Genomic DNA, 26,424 nt, shown 5'->3' with positions numbered 1-26,424 from the left:
TGACGGACAGAACTAGACACACACAGCGCCTTGTGTGACGACTTCTGTCACCGTCCTGTCTTCTTGGCGCTATACCCATAGTCATGAATTACCAACAAGCCCTACCTTGAACATTTCTGAATTTGCTGCCATATCAATTCTATCAGTACGTCATTCACATATGACGTGCATGATGTGACAGTACTCTGACACATCATGGTAATAATATGTAGTCTTGTAAGACTCTCTTCCGAAGGAGACTACAAGAAATAAGGCACGAAAGGCGATTCCTTTTCAGACATATAATGCCCGCCCCCCCACCCATCTTTTTTATACCTTTCTTAAAACATAAACTCAAATCCTAGTTGACAGCTCCCGAGAACGCTAGCCTCGAGACGACTAGACGCGCTCAAAAAAATACCGAGCCGTTCCTTCATAAGGTATACTGATAACACTCGGTGGCATCTTGGACTGCTCCCCAAAGGTGCAGTCGAAATACCACGCAAAGTAGACGCAAAACGTGCGCATCAATCTTATTTGCAGAAGTTTGCTCCTCGGTGGTCTCAACTCAGGTGGCACCTTGAATTGACTTACCTGTACATCCAGACTCCGGCATAAACAACGATAATTATTAGCTGCACCCTGCACATGTCATACTGCATTGCTTACCGTGCACTTGGCGGGATGTCGTTGGAAAAAAAAAGAAACTGGCAGAAATTCCAGTTTTTAGCACTGGATGACTTTTCAAACTTTTCTGCAGCAGTCATCCGACAGCGCACTTCAACAGCTTGGAGGTCGCTTAAGCTTCGCCTTTAAGAGCGGGACGCCATAGCATTCAACTGTTTCTCGCTCTTCGCGGCAACTGCAGCTCATATAACCGTAATGTTTACCGGGAAACGCTGGCGACGAACGCTACGCTCGAAGGCGGGGTTTCTGGCAGAAACGCGCCCTCTTGCGTGGACCGATCCCAGAGGAAGTGCACAGCCGCGCCAAAGAAAAAGGAAAATAAACATAATTTTTAGGTGTCCGTTATCGTTTCGCACTCTTAATCTGAGAAGATTTAACACAAAAGGAATGCGTTGTCGGTGCTTTGTTTCATGACATTTGTTTGTGGGCTGTCATTCTCAAAATTCCCACGAATAACTTTGTCAAGAATGTAAGAAAAGGTATGAGCAACAACAGCGATAGAATGGTTTGGCAAGGATAGGATAGGATAGGAATAACTTTAATGAAGTGCCGGCAAACGACGATTTAACGTGTCGTGACGCTGGCCAAGCGTCGACCCGGGGTTATGCCCTACTCTGCACTAGCCCAGTTGGGCCCGTTTGTAGTGGGTCATGAGGCTTGTGCTTCTCGAGCGCACCCCGGGCCTGCTGGACGGCCCATAGTTGTGATTCCTTGTCTGCAGACTGCAGTGCACCTTGTAGTTCTGGCGGATAAGTCCTGGAGGTTGCTGCCGTCGGGAACCTGGCACAGTCCCACATGATATGCCATTGGTCCGCCGGACCCGCTGCACAAACACCGCACAGCCCACTCGGATAGAGCTCTGGGTGAAGCACGTGCAGCATTGCGGGGGCGAGGAGTGACGCGGTCTGTAGTTGTCTTAGGATTACGGCCTCCTCCCGACTGAGTGCCGGGTGGGGAGGCGGCATTGTCCGTCGAGCTAAGCGGTAACACTTAGTTACTTCGGCATAACTGGTCACTCTGTCCTTGGTTTCGAACCACCATACGGAACGGTCACTCTCGGGGGCACGGAAAGTAAGCGCTCGTGCCGCCGAATGAGCCGTCTCGTTGTGGTTCGGTGAGGATGCACACTCGCCAGCGTGCGCCGGGAACCACTTGATACGGACGGTGCTGCCGCGGTCTTGAAATTGGAGCTTGCCGATGATGGCGGCCGCCGGCGCGCATATTCGCCCCTTGGCAAAGTTGCGCACGGCATTCCTCGAGTCGCTGAGCACGGTGCGACACTCGGCCTCGGTGATCGCCAGAGCGATGGCAACCTCCTCAGCGTCTGTGGCGTTCGTGCACCGCACGCTCGCCGCCGTTGTCTTGGTGCCGGTAGCCGCCGCAACGACCACCGCCGCGAAGCCTTCCCGCTTGTATTCCGCGGCGTCCACATACCGGGCGTGCGGGTCTTGGGCGTGTTGTTCAGTGAGGGCCTTGGCCCGCGCCTGCCGCCGTTCTTGGTTGTATTCTGGGTGCATGTTCTTTGGGATGGGGTCCACGTAAATGTGGGCCCGCGCCTCATCTGTAATCTCGCACGGTTGCCGGCTGGGAGCTTGGGGGCTGTAACCCAGGGACGTCAGTATACTGCGGCCCGTCTTGGTGGTAGAGAGGCGCTCGAATTGCGCGCTGAGCTGCGCCTCGGCTATTTCTTCTAGGGTATTATGGACGCCGAGCTGCAAGAGCCGAGCCGTACTCGTGGTCTCCATTAAACCCAGCGCCGCCTTGTAAGCCCGTCTGATCAGCGTGTTGATCTTGGTCCTGTCAGTGACGTGCCAATTAAGGTAGGCCGCAACGTAGGCGATGTGACTAATCACGAACGACTGGACAAGGCGCACGAGACTGTCCTCACGCATGCCTGCCCGTCGTGCAGAGGCTCGATGTATGAGCCGGATGGCGTCCATTGCCTTGGTGGTAAGCTTGTTGATGGTCTCGTCGTTGCGGCCGCTCTTGTTGAGCAGCAGGCCCAGGACCCTGATCTTGGGAACTTCGGGGATGCGTTGCCCCGATGCAGTCACAATTTTGATGTGATCACACTCGCGAAGAGGAGCGCGCTTCCGTCCCGGTCGAAGCGGTGTGAGGACGAACAGCTCGGATTTGGCGGGCGAGCACATGAGGCCTGTGCCATCAAGGTGCTGCTCGATGGCGGTAACCGCCGCTTGCAGCTGTTGCTCGATGCTGGCGTCGGTGCCGCCGGCCGCCCACAGGGTAATGTCGTCGGCGTAGATCGTATGCCGGACGCCGGTCCCCGCTACTGCCCTCGCTACCCCGATCATGATGAGGTTAAAGAGCAACGGCGATATAACCGAACCCTGTGGAGTACCCGTACTGCCGAGCTTGTGTTCGGGGAGCTTGAGGTCTCCGGCGTGCAGTTCCACCGTGCGATTGGTCAAGAAGTCTTGAATGTAATTGTAGCTCGTTACCCCCATGTTGAGCCTTGATACTTGTCCTAATATGGCTGAGTGTTTGACTTTGTCGAATGCACTTTGTAAATCGAGACCCAGAATTACTTTGCTGTCTTGTGTCTTGTTGTCGACGATTTCTTGTTTGAGCTGTAACATGGCATCTTGTGTGCTCAGTCTGCGCCGGAAGCCGATCATCGTGTCAGGATAGAGGCCTTCCTTCTCTAGGTATTCCTGCCAACGGTTGGCGACCACGTGCTCTAGCACCTTGCCCACGCAGGACGTCAGCGAGATGGGACGCAGGTTGCCGATGTCCAGTGGTTTGCCCGGTTTCGGAATCAGGATCGTTCTAGCCGTTTTCCACTGTCGAGGGAGCTTGCCCGAATGCCAGCATTCATTGAAGTAGTCTGTTAGGGCCTCTATCGAAGCGTCGTCCAGGTTGCGTAGCATTTTGTTTGTAACGAGATCTGGGCCGGCTGCTGAGCGGGTGTTGAGCTCGTGCAGCGCTACCCGTACCTCTGATATGGTAATGTCTCGGTCTAGCCACGCGTTGGGCAGCCCCCCGTACGGCGGGTGGGTTTCTGTTGGCGTGTCTGGCAGATACTTGGCTTCCAGGCTCCTGATAACAGCGTCTTTTCCTTGTTGTTGTGTGATGGTGTGCATGAGGCGGGCCAGGCGGTCTCGCTGGGTTGACTTGGTCTTTGTTTCGTCTAGGAGGTGCCGAAATAGATTCCATGTACAACTGCGGTGCAATTCCCTGTCAGCTCGGTTGCAGATCTCGTTCCACTGTTGACGGCACAGGAGCATGCAGTGTTCTTCAATGGCCCTATTTAAGTCAGCCACCTTCTTCCTCAATTTGCGATTCAGCCGGTGCTGCTTCCAACGCGCCTGTATCGAACGTTTGGCCTCTATCAGATGGGCCAGGCGGCTGTCCATGATGATGACGTCTTCGTCTGTTTCTATGGTCTTTGTGGCTGAGCGCACTGCATCGCGGAGTTCCGCAGTCCAGGTTTCGATCTCTGTGATGTTTTGTGCTGTGGTGAGGCGCCCTTTACGGAATTCGTCCCAGTCCGTCCACTTATGTATAATGGTATTGCTCCGTAATTGGTTGGGTATCGTAATTTCGAGGATGTAGTGGTCACTGCGCAGGTCGACGCCCGTGTTGTGCCATGTTACTTTGCCCGTGTGGTCATTTTTTATGAACGTAAGGTCTGGTGTGGTGTCTCGTGCTACGGAGTTGCCGATGCGCGTAGGATGCGCGGGGTCCGTGATTAGGACACATTTGTGGTCCAGGGTATCCTGTAATAAGTCCCGTCCCTTGGCCGTGTCCTTCACATAACCCCACGCTCGATGGGCGGCGTTGAAGTCCCCTCCGATCAGCAACGTGTTGTCTCTGGCTTGGGTGCTGGCTGTGTGTAGTAGGGTCTTGAATTTCTGTGTTTGGTGCTTGGGGTTACTGTAGATGTTGGCGATGAACAGGCTGCCTTTCCGTTGTTTGCTTGGGATGATTTTGGTGAAGGCGTATTCCACCCTGCTGCGGCCTTGTTTGAGTTGGTGCTCGATGAACGTGAGCCCTTTGCGGACGAACGTGCAGACGCCCCGTCCCTCCGCCTGGCTGACGTGAGCGCGATACCCAGGGAGGGTGGGGGTCACCGTCGCCGTTTCTTGCAGTAGGATAATGTCGGGTTTCTTGTTTACTGTGGTAATATGTTGTCGCAGCACGGCTTTCTTGTTGTTGTAACTGCGGCAGTTCCACTGCCAGACCGTAAGGCCCGGTAGTGATGCTATTGTGGATTTGTGCTGGGACATAGTTGTGGCGAGGGTGGGGCTTGCGTCTGTTCTTGGAGGTATGGGTGTTTTGCGAATTCCGCTGAAAAGATGGGGCTGCGGACTATGGGCTTGAGGGTGTGTTCAATGAATTCGAAACGCTCTTGTATGGTGCGGAAGGACGTGGTGATCAGTTCCTCCAGCCGTGCCAGTCGTTGGTCGGTCACGGCAGCCGTGCTGGCGTAGGTGTTGGCGAGCGCTTCAATTTTGGCTTCGAGCTGAGTTTCCAATTGGGTCAGGTCCTTGTAATGCCGTGATGAAGTGCGTGTACGCTTCTTGGTGGTTGGGTCAGTGGTGTTCTCCTCCTGGGGCGCGTCTTGGGTTTTGTCCTTTGAATCTGTGAATTGGTGCGATAGCGTGTCGGAGTTCTGCTCGGGGACAACGGTGGGTGTTGGTTCGGTGCGTGCTCGTTTCTTGGGGGTTGGATCAGTGGTCTTCTCCTCCTGGGGCTCGTCTTGGGTTGTGTCCATTGATTGTATGCCTTGGTGTGATGGCGTGTCGGTGGCGGGTGTAGGTGTCTCGGGTGACTGAGCTGGTTCTGTCCTTTGATGGGCTTGCTGTGCTTGAAGCTCTTTCTTGACCTCGGCTAGCTCTTCCGCAAGCCGGCGCGTGGTTTCTACCAGGGTCGCATTGGTTGCGCGGAGTTGTTCGAGTTCCTTGTAGTAGGGGCTGGTAGTCCACGCCTGCCAGGTGCTCGGAGTGCTTCGGCCACTAGTGGCGCTGTTGGAGCTGGCGCTGCTGCCTTTAACTTCGCCCTTGGCTACGTCGGCCCAGCTGACTTTGTCACGGGAGCGCGATCGCGTTGCGCCGCAACTGTTCCTGTCCGATGAGTCACGACCGCGGGATGCGCTGCGCGAGGCATGACGGGAAGCGTAACGTGATGCGTGGCGCGACGCGCTGCGGGACCTGCCACGGGAAGCGCTGCGCGAGCGGGAGCGTCCTAGGCGTGGAAATGCGCTTGATTCGAGTGCTTGCTTTCGCTGTTCTTCGGCGTTACGGCGTTCCCATCGCCGTCGCCGCACGACGTACGGAACCTTGTATTTGGCTCTGCAGAGGCGGTCTCCAGTGGGGTGTTCTTCGCCACAGAGCTTGCACTTGGGGACACACTTGTGGCCCTCTCTGGGATTAGAAACACCGCATGAAAGACAAACACGTACGTTTGGTGTGGGGCACACGTCGCGCCTGTGGCCGACCTTGCCGCATACTTTGCACACTTCTATTTGCTTCCTGTAGAGACTGCACGGATAGAGCGTGGATCCATAACGCACATACTTGGGAACCTTGATACCGTTGAACACAACGATTATTGTCGTCGTGTGCCCGATACGCTTCGCTCCCACGGCGAGGGGGTTGTACTTGGTAACAATCTGCTGCATTATTTCGGCTTCGCTGTCCTCGAGCGCTATGCCCCTGATCACGCCCTTGACTGTGTCGTGGGCGGTCGTTCCGTAAGCGCTCACTTCGTATATTTTGCCTTGCACGTTGATAGCTTGTATTCGAGCATACTTGTTCGCTCGCTTCTCACAAGGAGTGCTGAGCACCATAATGTTCTGATGGATATTGGGACACGCCATATCCTCAGCTCGATCTGCCTTCTCAATTCCCGCTGCCGCCATGATGGCAGTAGCCACGCATGCAGCTCCCGCCTTGGAAATATCGAGTCCTCCGCGGGGCCGCACGACGATCTTAATTTCTTCCGCAGGCATTGCGGGCATGCGAGCCGCCCGAATAACTGCGGTCCTGACGTTCTTGTTGAATTTAGTCTTCTGCTGAGAGCTCGGAGTATCAGTACGAGAATTCGACTCACCCTCCGTTGCATGCAGGCGTGTTCGGCTCGTGTGCCCACCGTTGTGTAGCCATCCGGGCGTGCGATGAAATTCCTCGGGCATAATTTCTTCTCCGTCTACTTGCACGCACATTTGGGAAACCTGGGAACCGTGCGTCAAAGCGGTGGGGGAAACCTCCATGTTGTCGTGGCAGTAGCACGGCTGGCTAGGCCCAGCAAGCCTTGGCTTCGCTTAGGCCTAGCAATGCCTGTTGGCGGTGAACCAGGTAAAGTCCGATAAATCGATGAAAAACGCACCTTTGATGGAATGTCGGGTATCGGAGGATAGCGGATACCTTTACGATCACACTGGTAATAAAATCTTCGGGATCCAAACTAATTAGCACTGAGAAAGCGGGCATTAACGACGGAGCCGATATGAGCACTTCTTTGTCAGCAATGGCTCATACCTTCCAGTCTGGTTTGGCAATGTAACCCGCATATACCACATGTCATATAGCAAGGTGTGGCATATACCTAAATATATACGGAAATTTTCGCTTAGGGACGAGCTCTCCGCCGACATATTCTGCGACACGATGCCCTGACGCTATCGCATTAAAATAACCTGTCCTCACGTACGCCCCTACCTCGTGTTCAAGCACTTGTTCGGAACAGGGGCCCAAGCTTCCACCTTTAGACGGCTACATATCCATCAGATGCGTTCGGAAAAGCACCCGCCGTGGCCGCTTAGTGGCTATGGTGTTGGGCTGCTAAGCACGAGGTCGCCGGATCGAATCGCGGCGGCCATGGCGGCCGCATTTCGATGGGGGCGAAATCCGAAAACACCCGTGTACTTAGATTTAGGTACACGTTAAAGAACCCCAGGTGGTCCAAATTTCCGAAGTCCCCCACTACGATGTGCCTCGTAATCAAATCGTGGTTCTGGCGCGTAAGCCCCCCTCCCCATATTTTCTTTTTTTGAAAAGACAAGTGAAGAATCAGTTCCCTCACACAACTGCGTAAGATAAAATTTGTAATCAAATGGAGGTACGTGAAACGTATGTGTTACCAACCGTTTTTCGTGGCTAGTAATGTCCACTGTACTCTAGAAAAGTGCCTCGACAACAAAGACATTAAAATGCATAATTACGCATACGCTAGAAATGCGCATGATTTTTTTTAAACACACGTGGGAATGCAAGTCATAGTTTCAAACGGCTTTTTCTTTTCTTTTTGTTTGTTTGTATTTACTTCTTAGGTAGCATTGTGAGCCAGCCTTTCTCTAAACAGTCATACCCTTCATCATCACATCATTCTAATAAAGACCATCTGGATAATGTCCAGTACTTTCCACCCTCTAATGTGCCGCTTCCTTACTGCCCCTCTTGCGCCTACATTAGATAGGAAACCTTTTTAGCAAGATTTAGACTCGCAAATCTTCTGCTACGTCACAGCTCCTCCTCACAGGCCGACGCCGCGTTTTGGCGATAGCCAGCATACTTTGATTGTGCGCATGCGCTGAGATTGTCGTTGCGGCGACGATTAGCAACGGGCAGCAGTTGCGAATAAAGAAGTCGCTCCAATGTTTCTCTCCGTAAACATCCTGGCGTCACGGCCCGCGCGCAAAGCGAAGCGAGAGACGTGTGCAAAACATTTCTCTCGCGCCATGGCTACCACGGCATCTGCTGCGATAGATTTGTATAAGTACGTTTGTTCGCTTCCAGAAGCTGCCCGTTAGCAGTGCTTTAAGACGCTCTTCACCTTCGGCGAGCAGTACCCTGACCATTTTCTCATAGACAGCTGGAAAAACGATCGGAACCGCTGGCCCAGCATGCGCTTCGGCGACATAGCCATACGCACAGATCACTGTGCATAAAATTCTATCCGCGCCAGAAGCGCAGCACGCTTACATGTCACGCGTCTCTAACAAAAAGCTGCGCAACCACGGATCACATGCAAGCGCAGCGTACATATAAAGTCTAAAGTTGCGTGCCAGAGTAGCGTTTCCGTTTGAAACTGCGGTCGCATTCCCTCTTGTCAGCGGAGATAACGGGCAATGACGGCCACTGAAGAGCCGCACTTACCAACGATCAACTCCGCAGACTCTGCCGGTGGTCGACGCATGCCATTCGTCGCGCAGCATAGCCAGCACGCACGTTTGTCGCCGCTTCTCGTCCCTTGGGTTACGGAAAAAGCCGATCTCATCGCTTTTTTTCCCTGCGATTTACCGATTCAACCGCGCAGAAACTCGACGCTATGACCAACCCGCCAGGCGGACTCACAGTAAACAGTCACAAAGGAAAGAACGCCCGCCATACACCAAGCTGTCAGCGCGTAGCAAACACTCCTGCGGGCGCCCGAACGTCACATGACCGAATCGTCGCGGCGTAGCTGGGAGAGGCAAGCTGCATGCAAGCTGGCAGCGAGCTTCCACAGAAGCCGACATGCGCAGAAAGTGGTGGCGTGTAGTGTTCCTGTATATTATACAGGGACTAGTGGCGTGTTGCAACGCTCGCCATCTGTGTGTCGATTGAACAACTTCTGTCTAGAAAAAGATTAAGAAAAAGTGTGACTTTACACCGTGAAGCGGAAGTGACGTCGATAGTTTATGCTGCTTGGCGCGAATGTTTGAATTTTTTAAGGTCCGGCATAGCGACTGCTACGCGAGCAGTCAACGTTTTCTGAGCGTGCAGCTCGCCTCAGCTGACGCACCGACGTGTTATTAAACTATATGAGTAGCCTATATCCTAACGCGAGCATAATTAGGCCGTTGATGACGGCAATTGTTTCTGTAGATTGCTCAAGAATAATGTTTTAATGGATGAAACGTAGCATGGCCTACGCACAGTTACAACATAACAATATATCCAAAACCTACTCACAGAATGCCTGAAGCACTCGCAACTGTGTGCGACACAATGCACTATATGCAACAATTATTAGACACGACTTTTGTGCACCATCGCGTTTGTAAACCATTTCAACTTGCTTTCTTTGCTGCCTGTAATGCATGCAGAGCCTGTGTTTTGCGAGCGAACCGACGTAAAGCGGCGTTTCTTCGCGTAGGTCTGTCGTTGCGAGACACGGCAGCGCGTCGGATGCTGCAGCGTGAACGCGCACGACAACGAACAGTCTGGCATTCGCACAACTTTCGCCTATGCCGCGCGCTAGCTCAGGACAAATTTGAAGTAAAAGCGCCCGCCACGCCTTGAAAAAAAAAAAACTCCGCCAAAAGCACCGCGCTCAGGTGAGCGACGCCATCTCGCACCGACGTCTGTACGGAAGTTTGCACCGGCCAGCTAGCTCTTGCGCCAGAAGCAGTGGTCGGTATGGGTCACTAAAGAACACCTATGCATGGTAAAATAAAAAAAAGACGAACAATTTCTGTTTTAGTGCGCCGAAATTATCTCAAACAGTATTGGTAACTTATGTGGCAGTATTCTGATTAAACAGTTTCGAATTTTCTTTTTCGCACAGGTTTTCTTGTTTCAGTGTTTGTACCTAGTGTTTGTACCCTCACCTAGTCGCCCTTCAATCTTGCTCCACTAACGATGTATCTGGCAATAGGTTTCGAAACAATTTTCCTTCCAAGTTTCGTGACCAACATAAATCGAGCTTGGGTGTATTGCAGCCCTGATCCGCTGGCTGTGATAAACCAACCGCGCTTTATTTAGTTTGGTATGTAACGCATCGTTTTACGCATGCTCCGCGGCGAAGTCCCTCTCGTTCATGGGCCGAATCTTATAACGGTTCGGAATACGAACCGTTCGCTTCGTCGCTTCCGTCACTAGATGTGCCACTCCCAAGCCGGCGGTGGAAGAAGGGGAGGACGCGACCAATAGATGAGAGGGTGCCACCTCTGAAGTGTACGCCGTTATATGACGAGCTAATCGAGGCGTTGCAGAATGTTTCCGCTTGCTAAATAAATGTAAAATATAAATTTAATATTATACGCCAAGTTCTGAAGTATAAACGTGTGGTGCCGGGCGTTTACGCAATGCAGAAGTAATTTATTAATGTAATTCTTTTTTATTCTCAGCCGACAGGCGGTATCGCAAGCGTAAATGAGTTGGCAGAGCGCAGCGCTATATCGTCTGCTACCAGGAGCTCGCAGGATGCACGCAACAGGAACGCACTGCTACTTCTCAAGTAGCGAGCGCGACAAAACCATGAACTGGTTCTTAGGGACACCTTTACTAGCCGACTATATCAATTTTCCATATTTTTTCGCCCTTCGTCATCGGCTCGGACATGACTCGCTCGCCGCCGCGCTGCCGCTGTCCCTGCGATAAGCCCCACGGCGCGTCGCGTGATAAAAGCAATGGAACTTGAAATCGAACATTACAATACACGGGCCCTGCATTGCCTGCGCGAAGTCAAATCGAATATTGTGGTACTGACGGTGCGCGCTGTGCCGTAAAATTGAGTAACAAAGTGCGGCACTCCCGAACCAGAGAAAAAACGGCAGCCAAATAAGAGATCTCCACAATATCTTCCCGTCCTGACTGTATAGTTTTATCAGCCGAACGATGGAAGTGCTGAACCAGCCTAGGTTGAACCCTTCTGACTGCTGAACGGCGATCTGCAAGCTATTCACGCTGGCGATAGCACTGAGAATTCGATCTCACCATGCAAATATCTCCTTGGCATTGGCTTTGAAGCTGAGGTCACGGGAAAGCTCACCCAGCCCTTCAACCGGCCAACACAGTAATTGCGAGAGCAACTTTGTGGACGGTGTCGGCAGCAGAGATCTAGGTCATTCCGATGAATGCTTCCCGTCCGACCGACCTCTGGGAGCTGCAGGCCAGTGGCGATGAACCGCAGCGCGCAATATTCCTTCCTCTGCGTGGAATGGCCACTCGTACGCTTGCACCTGAGTCCCCTACATTTGATAGCGTAGCCTGCAAAAGGTTTACTTAGAAAGCCAGCAAGGGCGGTGCAACTCGTTATCCGTCACTTCTTCGAACGCGTATCGCGCTTCCAGCCGTGGTCGACACCGAAAGAGGAACGCCAAGCAGACGACGAAGGCAAGTAATAGCCTCCGAAGCAACCAACGCACGCGCGCGCGACGCCCTCGCGTCTCCGGGGTTGCGCGACTGGCGCGCGCGGCCAGGGTCACAAGCCAAAGCCAAGCCACAGCAACGGAACCCAAAGCGGACTACCCCTTCGCCGGTTCCTACGACCGGTTCGCTTTGAAGATGATTGACAGGTGCGTGACGTATTCGAAAATTGTGATACCGCCCCGCTGCCTCTGACGACCTGTGACGTAATAAAAATTTTGGCCAATCAGGTGAGGCCAAAGGAACGGTAACCCAACCGAACCGTTATAAGATTCGGCCCATAGTATCGTTCACTTATGAAGGGAATCTTTGAAGCGCTTCTTTTAAAGTTTTAAACTTTTAAAAGTTTACAAAGAAGACACCGCACAGCGGACTCTGTCCCTGTCGCACATGCCTTTCAAGATATAGCGGTTCGGGCGGGTTCTTTCCCCGCTTCTCTCCCTAGCTTGCGCCAGATTGAGCAGCGATCGCCGGCGTCTCCCACTCGCACGCTTTCACGCGCACATACAGCATACGGCGCGCGGCGACGATCTTATCGCCCTCGGTCTTTATACGGAACCTCACGGCGATGGAAGAAATGCGCCTGCAGTGTTAAATAATTGCTATCGCCATAAAATGGCTTCTACAGCTATTGCCCACCAAGCAACTCTTAAACGCGTCGCGTTCTTTGACGGAATCGGAGCTGGCACTCAGGTCTCTCGCTGAACAAACCACGAAGCATCACTAGTCATGTGAGTCGTGGTATCCCCCATGGCGACATTTTGAACCAATTCCCTGCAGCAAGCGGGTCACATACAAATTTACGCCGACGAGCTGATCATAAAGGCCTGAAACTGGGGATGCCTCAACTCTGCGCAACGTCTCAAAGGCAGCATCGCTGACATAAACTGCGCGCAAAAATAAAAGCATTAGCGGTCTCAGCAACAAATGGGTGTTATTTGCATTATTCAGTCGCAAATACTTTGCATTCTTCATCATACATTTCCATGTTCGAGCAGTTGCTTACAATAGTCAGCGATTTTTGCGCACCCCTGGTTGATTAATACCTCACTTAGCGCCTTCAAGCCGCTCAGATGAAAATAAGAAACTGAATTCTGTTGTGTGCTTGTACAAGTTCACTGCTAAAACAGGGGAGTTAACATGTTGGAGCTGTAGATATTGTCTTATTTTTCTCGTGTGGCATTTTTGCTGTAGAGCTTTCACCTGCGGCATGAAATGGAAGGGCAGTGCTGCACTCATTCGGTGCCCGTCTTTTCCATTTCGTGTTTGCGTCTTCCGTTTCCTTAGCATTGTAACCAAGTTTCATTATGCCAGTAACCAGCTAGCCCTTCTTTAAGCAACAGTACTGAGTGAGTTATGAGCCAGTTATAGGATAGACGTTTCCAAAAAAGACGCAGTTTCGCCCGAACGGCGAAGCATCGATTGCGATACCAAATTAGTGTACAGCTATACGAAGTAAGGATAGTAGTTTTATCGGCCGTAAGATTCGCTCACTAACAGAATTAACAAGCATGTGTCAGCACGCACGAGCAAACATGAACACATCACCATCGAAGAGCGCGGATACTCGCTGTCAAAACGCTCTTGTGAGCAACGCGGCAGCAGGAGCGAGCGAAGTCACCTCCGTGGTCTCTACCGCTTCAACGCAGGAGCGGCGAGCACAGCGCGCACAGAGGTATGGCTCGTCTGCAGATCATATCCAAGGTACGGCGCGCGCGACCGTACCAGCACTTGATGGCGGAGTCGAAGCCACCCTCCTCTCCCCCCAGCGCTGCCTCCCCGCTTGCCTGCATATAAAGCGCGCGAGATTGAGACGCGATCATCATCAGTTCCCCATGCGCCCACTCGCGAAATGTGCAGTTGCAACAGGAACTCACCTTGCCCCCTTCCCTCTTTCCCTCCCATCCCCCCACGGACTTTCGCGTGACGGAACACGCCGGGGAAAAAGCTCTCCGCTTTTTTCATTCGCGCGCCCCAGATTGAGCCGCTACCGTCGGCTTCCCTCGCTTGCTTTCACTCGCACAAACAGCATGCGACGCACTGAGACGATGTGAGACGTCGCCGTGAGACATCACGGCGACGGCGACGGTAAAAATGTTTTTGGAGTGCCCATGTAATTGCTATCCCAATAAAATAATTTCTTCATTTCCTTGTGAACTTGTAGCACACTACTACGTGCCACAGTCATCCGATCACAAAAGACGACGACGACACACCTAGCGCGCTGACGGCGCGCGAGCAGTGGAATCGGCGGTTGAGAAATCGAACGCCAGTGGCTCTTGGCCCTGCTCGGTTAAAGTACAGTTTGTGGAAACCAGGCACCAGCGTCTGCCCGGTTTTTCTTCGCCCGCAAACTCTTTGTCAGACCGGCAGCCCTGCTGCATTCGCGGGAGCTGGCGTCATCGCGACTAGACCGTCAATGAGACGAGAATTTCTCTCCACAGAGAAAAGGGGGCCGTATGATCATATCATTTTATTTAGTCTCCGTTCAAAGCTGTCACTGTTTTCAGAGCAAAATTTTGAGAGGAGACGGACAGACACATATATAGCGTCTTTCCAAAAAAAAAAAACGCTCTTGCGCTTGAACTGTTCGTGAGAGGAAATTCCAGTCAATCCTCATGCTGGACATATTATTACAGAACGTGACTGGCCAATGGCCGAAAACATTAACTAATGAAAAATTTCTGAATTCGCCCCCCTTTTCCCCCTAATATTTTGGTGGACGTGCGGTGTAAAAGTCGGAGAAAAAAACGGTGGCATCGTTGAAGCAGCAAAGACGGAGCAATCACTTGAAACCGCGCAGGATCACGTCCACCATAGTCACAAATGTATCCCGGGCATTGCATAAACTGAAGAATATCGCTTTGAACTGATAGAGGGTGCCGGGAGTGCCAGTAACCGGACCAAAGTCCAGGGAAGAAAAACCTTGCGCTCTCCTAAGGGACAGTCCAGGTCGCTGTCAATGCGTAGTAGCGAAAACATGTGCCTCTGATCTTGCTGACGAGTCGATAATCCACGCCGAATTGACAGTGGTTGTCCTTTTTAACGAGTACAACAGGGGACGCCCGGGAGCTGCAAAAAAAGTTCATTTACGTTACGATCAAGCATTTTGTCGACTTCTTGGTGTATGATGTGTCATTCAGCTCGGTGGGTCTATCAGCACGCCTAGACAAAATATTCCGATTAATCATTTTTGTTAGGGCATGCGACTCTAACGTGATAGAAGGGGAACCAAGAACGGTACACGACACCAGGAAGCTACCTGTCGCCGAGGCGCCGACCGCACACAGGACCAGCCCGTGGCTGGTCCGTAAGCCCAACTCGGAAAACTAAAAACAGCAACCTATGGAGGTGCGGTTGCTATTCGTCGAACTGACGAAGAGCCTGCGCCGACTATGACGATGCTTCAACATCTATCTCAACGACGTAGGAGCTCCACGCCACCATCCCGACGAACCATCGCAGCCAAGATACGCCGACAATATACCTGACGACGTCACCTACTAGCTACAGAACAATAAGATGCAGCAATAGTGCGACGTCACGACCCAACTGCAATGCAACATGAAGGACCACCGACCTCGACGAGCTTCTCGACGGCCACACAGTGACCGCTCTAGTAGACACAGGAGCCGACTAGTACGTCATCAGTGGATCCTTCGCCGCCAAGTTGAAAAAGTCAGGACTACATGGGACTGCGCCCTCACATCCGCGCAGCTGGAGGACACCTTATAACGCCGACTGGTATCTGCACGGCGAGAGTTACAGTGCATGACCGGACTTACACTGCGACCTTCGTTATCCTACAAGAGCGCTCACGCGACGTAATTCTAGTCATGGACCTTCTGAATGAACACGGTGCAGTCATTAGCCTAAAGCCAAAGTCGATAAGGCTGATAGTTGATAATTGATAAAGGGAAAATTAGACATCCACCCGTTCGTAGCAATTGCTACAAAGGAAACCCATACGGGTTCCGCGAAAAAAAAAAGCCTCAGAGTTGAAGAAAAATTCGTCCTGCTCTGGGACACAAGCCAAGCGATACCACCGGAGTGGGCTTCCGGTCAGCGTGCCTTTAGTGTACTTAAAGACCAAGTCAGCATTCCGCCCCCCTGCTACCACCATGACTTCCGTCAGAGCAGAAGCAGCCGAAGCCACTGAAGCGATCGTCGATGACGAGCAACACCTGCTACTTGACCGTGAAATTGGCGCCGCGGGAGGTATCGTCCCGTTGCACGAAAGAAAAGCGCAGGTAATGGCGACAAACTTCAGCCAGGAGTATGAACACCTCAACAAGCGCCAAAGATCGCATACGTCGAGAAAGTTGCAGCTGTCAGTAATGCATTTGTTCTCCCCGATTCTACCGGAGCTACAGCGTCGGTGTGGTTCCTGAACCAACTTTCGATATTAATCGGCGTCTTTCCAGGGATAACAAAGAAGAGCTTAAGGTGCTGCTCCAGCAATACAAGGACTATTTTTCGTCGTCATCAAGGATTCAATAAACACCATTTTGAAAGCATCGTATAATCATCGAAAAATGCGCTCGACCACTCTGTCAGAGCCCGTACCAAGTTTCGATGCGGGAACGATAGCCGTAAGTCGATGAAATGCTGCGCAACGAAATGATCAAGCCATCGAAGAGTCCGTGGACGTCTCTTGTGGTCTTAGTGAAGAATAAGGATGGAACTATGTGCTTCTGCGTCGATTATCGTCGACTGTACAACGCCACGAAGAAAGACGTATACGCCATACCACGGATACACGACGCATGAGAGCGGCTCTGCGATACTAAGAAATTTTCGAGGATGAAGCTCAAGACTGGTTACTAGCAAATTGAAGTTGATGAAATTCATCGAGAGAGGACCGCGTTTATTACGCAAGACGGCCTCTCCGAGTTCAAGGCCATGCCATTCGGACTTTGCGCCTGCAACGTTCCAGCGCGTGATGGACACAGTCTTGCAAGGCTGAACTGGCAGACTTGCCTGGTCTACTTGGAAGACGTTGTAGTCTTTGCCACGAATTTCGACGATCATATGAGGCGACTTCAGACAGTATTAGATGCTATAAAATCATCTGGACTCACCCTGAAGCCGGAAAAATGCCGTTTCGCTTACGAAGAACTTGTGTTCGTAGGCCAGGTCATCAGCAAGTCTGCAGTTCGTCCCGACCCGCGGAAGACAGCCGCCATCACTAAGTTAACGCGGCCCGTCGCCAAGAAGGTAGTACGCAAATTCCTTGGTCAGTGGGCCTATTCCAGACACATTGAACGAGACTTGAAGCACTGCTGAGCCATTGACCCATCTCACGAAATCCGATACCAAATTGAAGGGGAAACACAGCACGACACCGCACTTGAGGAGCTGAAACGACGGCTGCAGTTACCACCGGTACTTTCACACTTCCACAAAGATGCCCGAACGGAAACCCCCAATGACGCAAGTAGCGTAGGGCTCGGTGCTGTGATACTTCCAAGGAAGGATAGATTTGAAAGCGTAATTGCTTGCGCTTACCGGTCCCTGGCGAATGCGGAAGCGAATTATTCTACGGCAGAAAACAGTGTCTAGATATCATTTGGGCTACAGCGAAATTTCGGCCTCACATATACAGTAGGCACTCCAAAGTGATAAGCGATCACCACTCCTTGTGTAGGCTGGTAAATTTAAATGATCCTTCAGGTTGCCTTGCACAATGACGTCTCAGATTCCAGGAATCTGACATTACCGTCGTCCATATGTTCGCAGGGAAGCATTCTGATGCCGACTGCCTGTCGCGCGCCTCTACTGACCCGCCGCCGCAACGCGAACTGGTGGACGACGCCTTCCTTAGAACTATAACCGCATACGACTTCGCGGACCAGCAAAGAGTAGATCCGGAGTTACGAGGCCTTGTGGAGTACTTAGAAGGCAAGACTCACGTTGTCCCTTGGGCACTTCGATGTGGACTGTGTTCGTTTTCTTTACACAACGACGTCCTCGTAAAAAAGAACTCATCAATCCGCGCAATCTGCCTTCTCGTTGTGCCCTCAGCACTCCGACCAGAACTGCGCGCCATTCACAACGATCAGACAGCCGGGCACCTCGGGTTTTGTCGCACGCTCGCCTGACCGCAGACGTCGCCCGTTACGTCAAGACGTACTGTGATTGCCGAAAATGGAAGACACCACCGACAAGGCCAGCGGGATTACTGCAGCCGATCAAGCCTCCTTGCCGGCTCTTTCAGCAGATCGGAATGAATTTGGTAGGACCCTTTCCAACGTCAACATCCAGAAATAAGTGGATCGTCGTGGCAATGGACTACCTCACCCGCTTCGCTGAAACGAAAGCTCTGCCGAAAGATAGTGCATGCGAAGTGACGAAATTCTTCGTCGAGAACATACTGCTGCGACATAGTGCCCCAGAAGTCCTCATCACCAACAGATGAATGGCCTTCACAGCAAAGTTCACCCACGCCATTCTGCAATACAGCCAGACAAGCCACAGGAGTAAAGTGCCTGCCACCCGCAGAGAATTGTCGTACGGAGCGGCTGAGCAAGACCCTCGCTGACATGCTAGCAATGTACGTCGACGTCGAGCACAAGACGTGGGATGCCGTCCTGTCGTACGTAACCTTCGCTTTCAACACGATAGTGCAAAGAACAACGCAGATCACACCGTTCAAGCTGCTTTACGGAAGGAACCCGACGGCGACTCTCGGTGCCACGCTGTCGCACTTCACGGACGAAGAGAATCTAGACGCCGCCACCTATCTCCAGCTCCGAAGAAGCCCGACACCTCGCCCGCCTGCGCATCAAGAACCAGCAGAGGAGCCACAGTCGGCAGTACAATCTTTGATGACACTACGTCGAGTACCAGCACGGTGACCCTGTGTAGGTGTGGACCCCAGTACACCGAGGAGAACTCAGCAAGAGACTTTTGCGACGCTTTTTCGGACCCTACAAGAACTTCCGACGTATTGGCCGACTGGACGATGAGGTCGTGCCAGACGACATTTCGCAATCACAGCGGCGCCGCTCCCGGCCCGAAATGAGTCCATGTTGTGTGCCTCAAGCCCTTTTATCAGCGCTAACAAACTCAAGCACTTTGTTTCTTTTTTTGCTATCTTTCTTTACTGCATGCGCTTCAGTTTCTTGATCTCGTGCTTTTAGCATCGAAACGATGCTTTTTATGAGAGGGGCATTGGCACTTGTATTTATTTATGCTTCTCTCGAGGGCTGCCCCAAAACCCGCTAAAAACTCAATGTTGTCGCTCAGCGCAAGACGCGCCTGCATTATTTAGAACTTTCGCGAATGTTATCGTTCATTCTATCTGTTGTGTATGTCCTCGTAGAAATCATACTGCATGCGCGACACGAATTGTGTAGTAGTTTGGGAATACCACGTAGGCACCAGCGATTACACTGGAACCATCGACGAGTGAACAGCCGACGCACTTGACCCGCTGATTGGAGTTTCGACGCTCGCCAACTGTGTTCGCCGCTATCGTTGTGTTTCGAGTGTCACTTGCTTTCGTAGGCACAGGTTCGTCCAATAAAAAGTTAGTTTAGCCATTCACAGTTTTTCCACTGTGTTCTTCACCGTCACTACTACATGATAAGGTAAAATTTAGTAGTCTCGAGTCAGCGTGATTTGGGCTAGCGATACGCGGCCAGGGAGAATTAAGTTCTACCTCGCGGAGCCCAAATTTCGGTGTACAAAGTTCACTGCAGGAAGGCAGAACATGTTCGCGTAGTAAGAACGGCGTGGGGATGTTCAGTGAGACACAAGTATTAGGACATGAGTAAAACATCAGTATTATAAACGACCATGTAGTCACCATTTGGTACAGACGGAGAGGACAAAATGCCTGTGTAGGTCAGGACGTGGTGTAACAGGTGGGTTTCCTCAGTGGAACATGACCGCCTCGGAGCCGATACGAGAGAATCGACAGCAAGAGTTAACGCGATCTGCACAGTACCGAAAGTACAGATAATGAAGGCGGAAGTTGCCAACGGGAAGTGTGCCTCAGGATTAGCTCGCAAGGGCAGTGTTCGAAGACATAGAAGAAAACTAGTACGGCGTCCCTCGACTCTCATATACAGGCATGGCACATGCCAGTAACGGCAGGTCTTCCACCGTAGGTGACTCAAAAAACAAGCGATATGGCCAGAGTGAGGACTTTTTAGACGGGGGCGATTCAACACAAATATGTGTGCGCCAGTGCCATAGTAGGTACACCAACCTTGATACCTTTCCAATGCGTTGGCAGGGCCAGTAAATCATTTTGGCATGAGGTTGTCATAGTAGCATCACCTCGGAGAAGCACCCGTTTATATTTCAAAGGTGAGCGCCGGAAGCAAGTGGGGGACAATGATGAAACAGACAGAACGAGAGGGAGAAGCCGCGATGTGGCGAAGAGGAGCGGCTGGATCATGCGGGCAGAAAGGGGTATCCAGGAGTTACTGGTTGCGTTTACAATGGGAAGCGATAAATTCAGTAGGAGTAGGTGGACAGCGGGATGTAATGTGGAACCAAGGGGCTAAGTTCCAGGGTTAGCGTCGAAGTTCCAGAAAAACGTCGGAGAAATCGGACCCATTCGCCCATAAATGAAGGACATAACACTGTCGTCGTGAGTCCGCGTTCGACGGGTTATGATGCCTCATAGGAGCATACGTGCTTCCATTTCTAGTGCCAGCAAAGGATAAAATGTAGTCACGACGATCGGCTGACCATAAGCCTTTCAATCCAACCTCAGTCAAATCCTGGCTCACAAATGTCTGAATAAACTCGAACCAAAATCGTCCAAGCCAAACGCTCGGAATATAACTAGTGACGCGGCATCCACTTTACAGCAGGTGACGTGTACAAGATTCAGCGAGGCGTTAGGCGTGGGCAGAGAGCAGAAGTCTTGACGGGAGGGAACAGCAACCGTGTTGGAAATGTGCGCGGATTGGTGGGTGATGGCGACGGCTCTTGGTTTCCTCAAGGCACCGGCATTCGTTAATGATGGCTTGTACAGTGGACGAATTTTTAAAACCGAGTACTTCAGGTGCTTAGTCTGTTGTGCTCTTCAGGGCGCGGGCCACCTTATCAGACTAGAGCATGGGCACAGAGCTAGTACGTCCTAACGTTAAAAAGGAGTCAGTGTACGTCTGGCCGCGTATAGTGAGGACTTTCTGAGCGGCGCGATGAAGCCAAGCAGGCCTACCCAATAACGTTTTTATGGGGTTTTACGTGCCAAAGCCGTGATCTGATTATGAGGCATGCCGTAGTAGGGGACTTCGGAATAATTTAAACCACCTGGGTTCTTTAACGTGCTCCTAAATCTAAGTACACGGGTGTTTCCGCATTTCGCCCCCATCGAAATGCGGCCGCCGTGGCCGGGATTCGATCACCGTGACCTCGTGCTGAACAGCCCAACACCATAGCCACTAAGCAACCATGGCGGGTGCCCAAACTCTACTACAATTTCCACCCTGCAGAGCGCTCAGCTGTTCCATACTTCGTGCGAGCCAAACAACATCGTCACTGTCTTCTTTAGGTAGAATATCGCATTAGGAAGCATGAGTTGGGTCGTGTCGGTTATGCAAGTCCACCTTGATTTGAAAATTGTAACAGCGCTAACACATTCATCCACAATGTAACAAGGACGACAAACAAGCGCTGATGTCTCTTCCTTGTTACTTTGTGGATGCATGTGTTAGCGCTGTTACAATTTTCAAATCAAGTATGCACCAACTCGCCCAGAAAGAAGTTTTAATCAAGTCCACCTGCTCGTACGTACGCATTCAGTACTTTATGTTAATGCAGTTCTGGCCGCAAAACGTACCTGGGTCACGCGGTTTCACCGAGATGACACTGGGCACAGTAGTTGAAAATTCGGGGGTATTCTTGCCTTCAGTTGGCATTGCAAACGTAGCTAGGCAGCGTTTTTTGTGTAGCTCCGTCGTGTTTTGAGTAGAGAGTGCGAGCTTCCACCGAGATGTTACGAGAACTTTCAACGCTTAGGCGCTGTCTTGTCAGATGTGGCGCTGCCTTGCCATTTTTTAGACTGTATAACTCTCGGCGGCGGCGTACGCAGGGTAGACGTCCCAGCTCTTTTTCGTAGTCACGTACATAACACCCACTGCTGGTGCAGTTGCACACCCATGGCTGGCGGTAATCATCAGCCAGCTGGCGACGTCTGCCGGCCAGATGTACCCTTTGAATACTTGGATTCACCGCAGAACACTCCTCCCTCAACGCCGAACCTCTGGCCAATTTTCACGATGCCGCCGCTAGTGGCCTCTGATGCGGTGTTGTCCCCACACAAAGCTAAACGGAACTCCATGGTTTATGATGCACGGATGACATTGACATCGAAATGCTTAAGTCATCATGTTCCTGCGTACAACGGTGTCAAAAGTTTAGCAGAAAGCATTCCCACACACGCGCTCGTGGTTACGGAAGCTACCGCTTTCGATATCTATGCAATACTCTCGCTCTAAATTACAACGTGATAAAGCATTAGTAGACCGCACTGCCCGATTATTGAGCACGATTACTACGGTGTGGTAGTGCTTATTCCGACTGTCTAGCGCGTTACAACAGTTTACCATTTTTTTACGCCTTCAGACTAGCACCCGTCTACTAATGCAGTGTCTCTCTAAATATGAATCGACGAGTCCGTATTTTAACTGTACCAGATCTAAATTCGTCTTGTTTACTGCTTCTGAATTAATTAGACCTTTTTTTTTCTTTCGGGCAAGGTTGCTTTTCTGACAAAAAATTTCATTTGGTGTCTTTTCGTTGCAAGGCAACAAAAATAAGGGCAGATCAAATAAAGATGTTTAGTTTTATCTCTGAAAATGCTAGGCTAAGCCACAGTGCAGTAAAACGTATGTAGTTCGCGCAGCCGCCGGAAGCCGGGCAGCGAAATAGATTTTCAGGCATGTAGAATGAAAGTTCTTTTGATACGGTCGCGTCTTTCTTCAATGAAAAAATCCTTATCTTGGCTTTGAATAAAAGTGGCGCAGGAGGGGAAGCCCCAAGGGTGCTGAGGTACTGTATGCGTACGAAAAAAGAAAGGAAAGCATACGTCCATAATGCCTTAAGCGAAGCACTGAAGTTAAACGCGAGGGTCTGAATAGGAAAAGAGTGGCGAAAGTTGGTAAACAAGCATATTGCGGCGCACAGGCGGCTTCGCACAATAGCGCTATCTGTTTTGATTCCGGAGAAATGGACGTGAGCACAATTCATGTCGGAAACACAAAAAAAAAGAAAGAAATGAAAAGAACAACGCGGTTTGCCTACGCGGGGCTTCTTTTAAGCGGAAGCACGAGAAACGTTCCGGCAAATGTTTATTCTGCGAATTTCGCTCTGACCAATCTGAATGGCTTCATTATTATCGCTGGTCGGGAATGAGAGAATCAAATCGTCTTATTGGTCAAAGCGCATAATGAGTGTGCTTTGTACTTACTGAATCAGCTTGCGTTGCCAATGGAAGACTGGTATACCAACGAACACCGCGGTCATATTCCTAGGAGCTTGGACGGACGTTGCATTTCTGAACTTCAACGTGCTAACAATATATAAACCAATCCAACCATATCCAATGCTTACTTAGAGTTGGCGGTACTTTCCCGAGGAACACGCAGCCTGCTTGAAGAGCGCACTCTTGCGGGCGTCGGCAACATTCTCCCGGGTGAATCGGGAAACAGGTGATCTTCGTCAATGAACCAGAGAATGCCCAAACCATACAATTTAGAGACTGCTCCATACAAAGCGCAATAACTTTTTTATTATTTTCTTTCTAATACTGTAACAGACCTAAACGGGAGTGGACAAACGTTTTGCAAAAGGAAAGGAGCCGTGGTACGAGAACACACAGAATTGTAGCAGTACATTCTTTTTCCGAACTACAGAATTTACAATAACAAAAATTCCGGTAACATACTAAGAATACTGAGTTAAGAATAAGAGTAACGCAAGCAATCACTCTGCTGCATAAATTGAGAGCTAATGTTCTGCTCCCGGAACTTGAGCTCTAGCTTGATAGGACCTAGAACTATTTTCAATGTCTTAAGCTTTCTAGATCCTATGACGCGATAAAGCGTCAGGCAGATATGTGTATTGCCCATAAAGTAAAACGGGGAAGTCCCTGAAATCCAGTTTTTGCTCTTGCATGTGCCCTGCGACGCTTAAAGCAACACTGAACGATAAGAGGCTTATTCGTCAATCGAGGAACATGGCTTTGATGCCATTATTTTCCGTGAATTCACTTGTATAGTCGTAGGTTCGTGCGTATGATCCTCGCTATTCAAACCGGCCTATATTTCCAATCTTTTATGGCTGCGGTACCAAGTGTGCATGAATAAGACCTATCATCATCATCATCAGCAGCAGCAGCAGCAGCAGCAGCAGCAGCAGCAGCAGCATCCTTATCACGGAACACGACTTCGAGAGGAATATTTTTCGTGAATTCACTTGTGTTGTGTTAGGTTCCTGCGTATGATCTTCGCTGTTTAAACCAGCCCGTATTTCAAATCTTTTGTGACTTCGCTACCAAGTGTGCATGAATAAAACCTATCATCATCACGGAACATGACTTTGAGACCAATATTTTCCATGAATTCAAGTTTCTGCCCCATATGTTAGCGCCGGTAGAATAGTTCATCCAAATATGCGAGGTTTCAAGTTCGCAATTTTCTCTCCTTTTTTCTGTATAGTTCTTCATCGGCTGCTCACATCTGTGTACGTAGCACTGCGCGGATTATTCTTCCGTCCGGCTTTACAAGCGACGGTGTACCTAGTCCAGTCTTGGTCAGTGATCAGCCTGGAATGTAACACCCACTAAATATGCACAAAATATTCGACAGATGCTCGCAACTGTCTCTTGTCTGGTAACTCAGTGAATTATCTTGAATTGTTCATTGAATTATGAGAAGTTTGCAAAATCTCCATTCGATGATGTGCTCCCTGAGGTACGTAGAGCATCTATATTTTCATGTTCAGCATACTCGGACAGCATAAAACCTAGCCATCGAAGCCATCTGATGCAAAACTTTATTGTAAACAATCAAAAGCCGATTTACTACAATGAGAAGGCACTGCCGCCGAAACAAAACACTCACACGTGTACGTTGCAACTACTTTTAAGAAACTACTTGGCACATATTGTTCACATCAATCAGAAATGCCTCAAAATGAATGCGACAAATTTTAAAGAAAATTCTTTCATCAGTTCTACTACATTTAGTGCGCTATGTCCGAGCATAGAATGGTAGACGCATTGCCTAAACCGCATGTCTGTGACTCAATTCCAATCGCAAGGTATGCAGCGTTGATGGGTACACTATAGGAGCATTCATGTTTTGCTGTTGTACGCTTAATAGAACAGCCTCCTAGAGGAACATCTTGGTTTTAACATCATTAGTCGCAGCCGCGTTCGTCTAGACAATGCAAACAAATCACGCATGAAACTGAATCCGGCTGAGTGACGCCCGGCTATCAGCAATTCTGCGTCGCGGGCAAAAAAAGGCATCTCCGATGCTTACAACGCATGCAAGTTCGCAGAGTACCACCCTGCAGCGTTCGCAGTGTAGCAGTCAAGCACAACTAGCTGAAGAACCCGCTCCGGTGGCTCAGCAACTACAGCCTCCTGCTGATTGCCCAGCAAGAGTTTGTGGCTTTCATTCTCGGCCGTAGTGGCCGCACTTTCATGAAGGCACGATGCGAAAACGTTGTTGCAGCAAGCTTTGCGCGCATTATGTAGATTTCCAGGTGATCGAAATAAATTGCAACCCTTCCCTACTGCACGTCGAACAGCTGCCGTGTTGCTTGGGGACGTTGATTTTTATCGGCCCACCAAACTAAAACGTCATTAAGAGCTTGTTTCCACCGTTTTGATAAGTATTTCGCTTATAGGAGCTGCATAACCCACCGTGCATGCCATAGTTGTTTCGCCAAGTCACTGCGACGCACGGCAGCCTTACACGTCCATGTTCTGCTGCTCGAGCGATGTGATTGGACATCGCATTGGTCTGATGGGTTGATATCTATATACGTAAATATTTGCAGTTACAGAGTTCTGACCCCGGAAAGAAAGCTCTCGGCACCCGGCCGGGGGCACGCGCTGAAACGGCGTTGCGAACATTGCGACCGCGTCATCCTGTGCTGTTCGCGCTTACCTTTGGCGAGCAGCGCCAGCGTGGTCACGAGGGCGAGGAACATCCCGGAATCCATGCGCGCCGTCGTCACACAGGCACGTCCACGCACGGGCTCAGCCAACCATTGACTCAGCCGCCACGCGTGGCTTTAGCCGCGGCTGCGAGCCGAGCAGCCGCAGAGGGAAGGAGGAACGTCGAGAAGAAAAAAAAAAAAGAAATCGCCGCCGAAACCGCAGTTCGCGGCAGCGGCGCCGCCTGCAGGCTACCAGGCAAACTGATCGCGTCCGTCTTCGCTGCCGCCGGTGTGGGCGTGCCTCGCGCGCCACGAGCGTGTTCGGCTAAGTTCAACGGCCACGCGCGAAGATATGCACCAAGGGGGAGCAGTTCCCGGTGGAGACAGTCGGCGAGCGTGCATCGGTAATTTTAGGCAAATCAGTGAGCCGACGAACATTTTTGTTAGAGCGCCTTAAAGCCTAAAGCGCATGCGCTTTCACACTAACCACTAAAATGGGCGAAGCAGTTCGATTCATATTGCTTCACTAATT

General features: G+C 50.9%; 1 protein-coding gene across 5 annotated transcripts in view; it reads right to left on the bottom strand.

The window, feature by feature from the left end:
• Positions 1-26,059, bottom strand: part of LOC135908638 (uncharacterized) — a 639,285-nt gene extending 613,226 nt beyond the window's left edge. For 3 of the 5 annotated variants that reach the window (XM_070537867.1, XM_070537868.1, XM_065440485.1), the window contains exon 1: positions 8,784-9,464. Coding sequence is in view for 2 of the 5 variants with exons in the window: in XM_065440485.1 (XP_065296557.1) it covers positions 8,784-8,904 (121 nt within the window). In the remaining 3 variants the exon portion in view is untranslated. Of the gene's footprint in view, positions 1-8,783; positions 9,465-25,900 lie in introns of those variants that run through there. The other 2 variants (XM_065440488.1, XM_065440486.1) reach the window with 1 other exon arrangement.
• Positions 26,060-26,424: the final 365 nt, after the last annotated feature.

The sequence above is a fragment of the Dermacentor albipictus genome, chromosome 4, assembly GCF_038994185.2.
Source record: "Dermacentor albipictus isolate Rhodes 1998 colony chromosome 4, USDA_Dalb.pri_finalv2, whole genome shotgun sequence".
NCBI lineage: Eukaryota > Metazoa > Arthropoda > Arachnida > Ixodida > Ixodidae > Dermacentor > Dermacentor albipictus.
The sequence above is the reverse complement of the archived record's forward strand: the minus strand, read 5'-3'. Positions and strand labels throughout refer to the sequence as shown.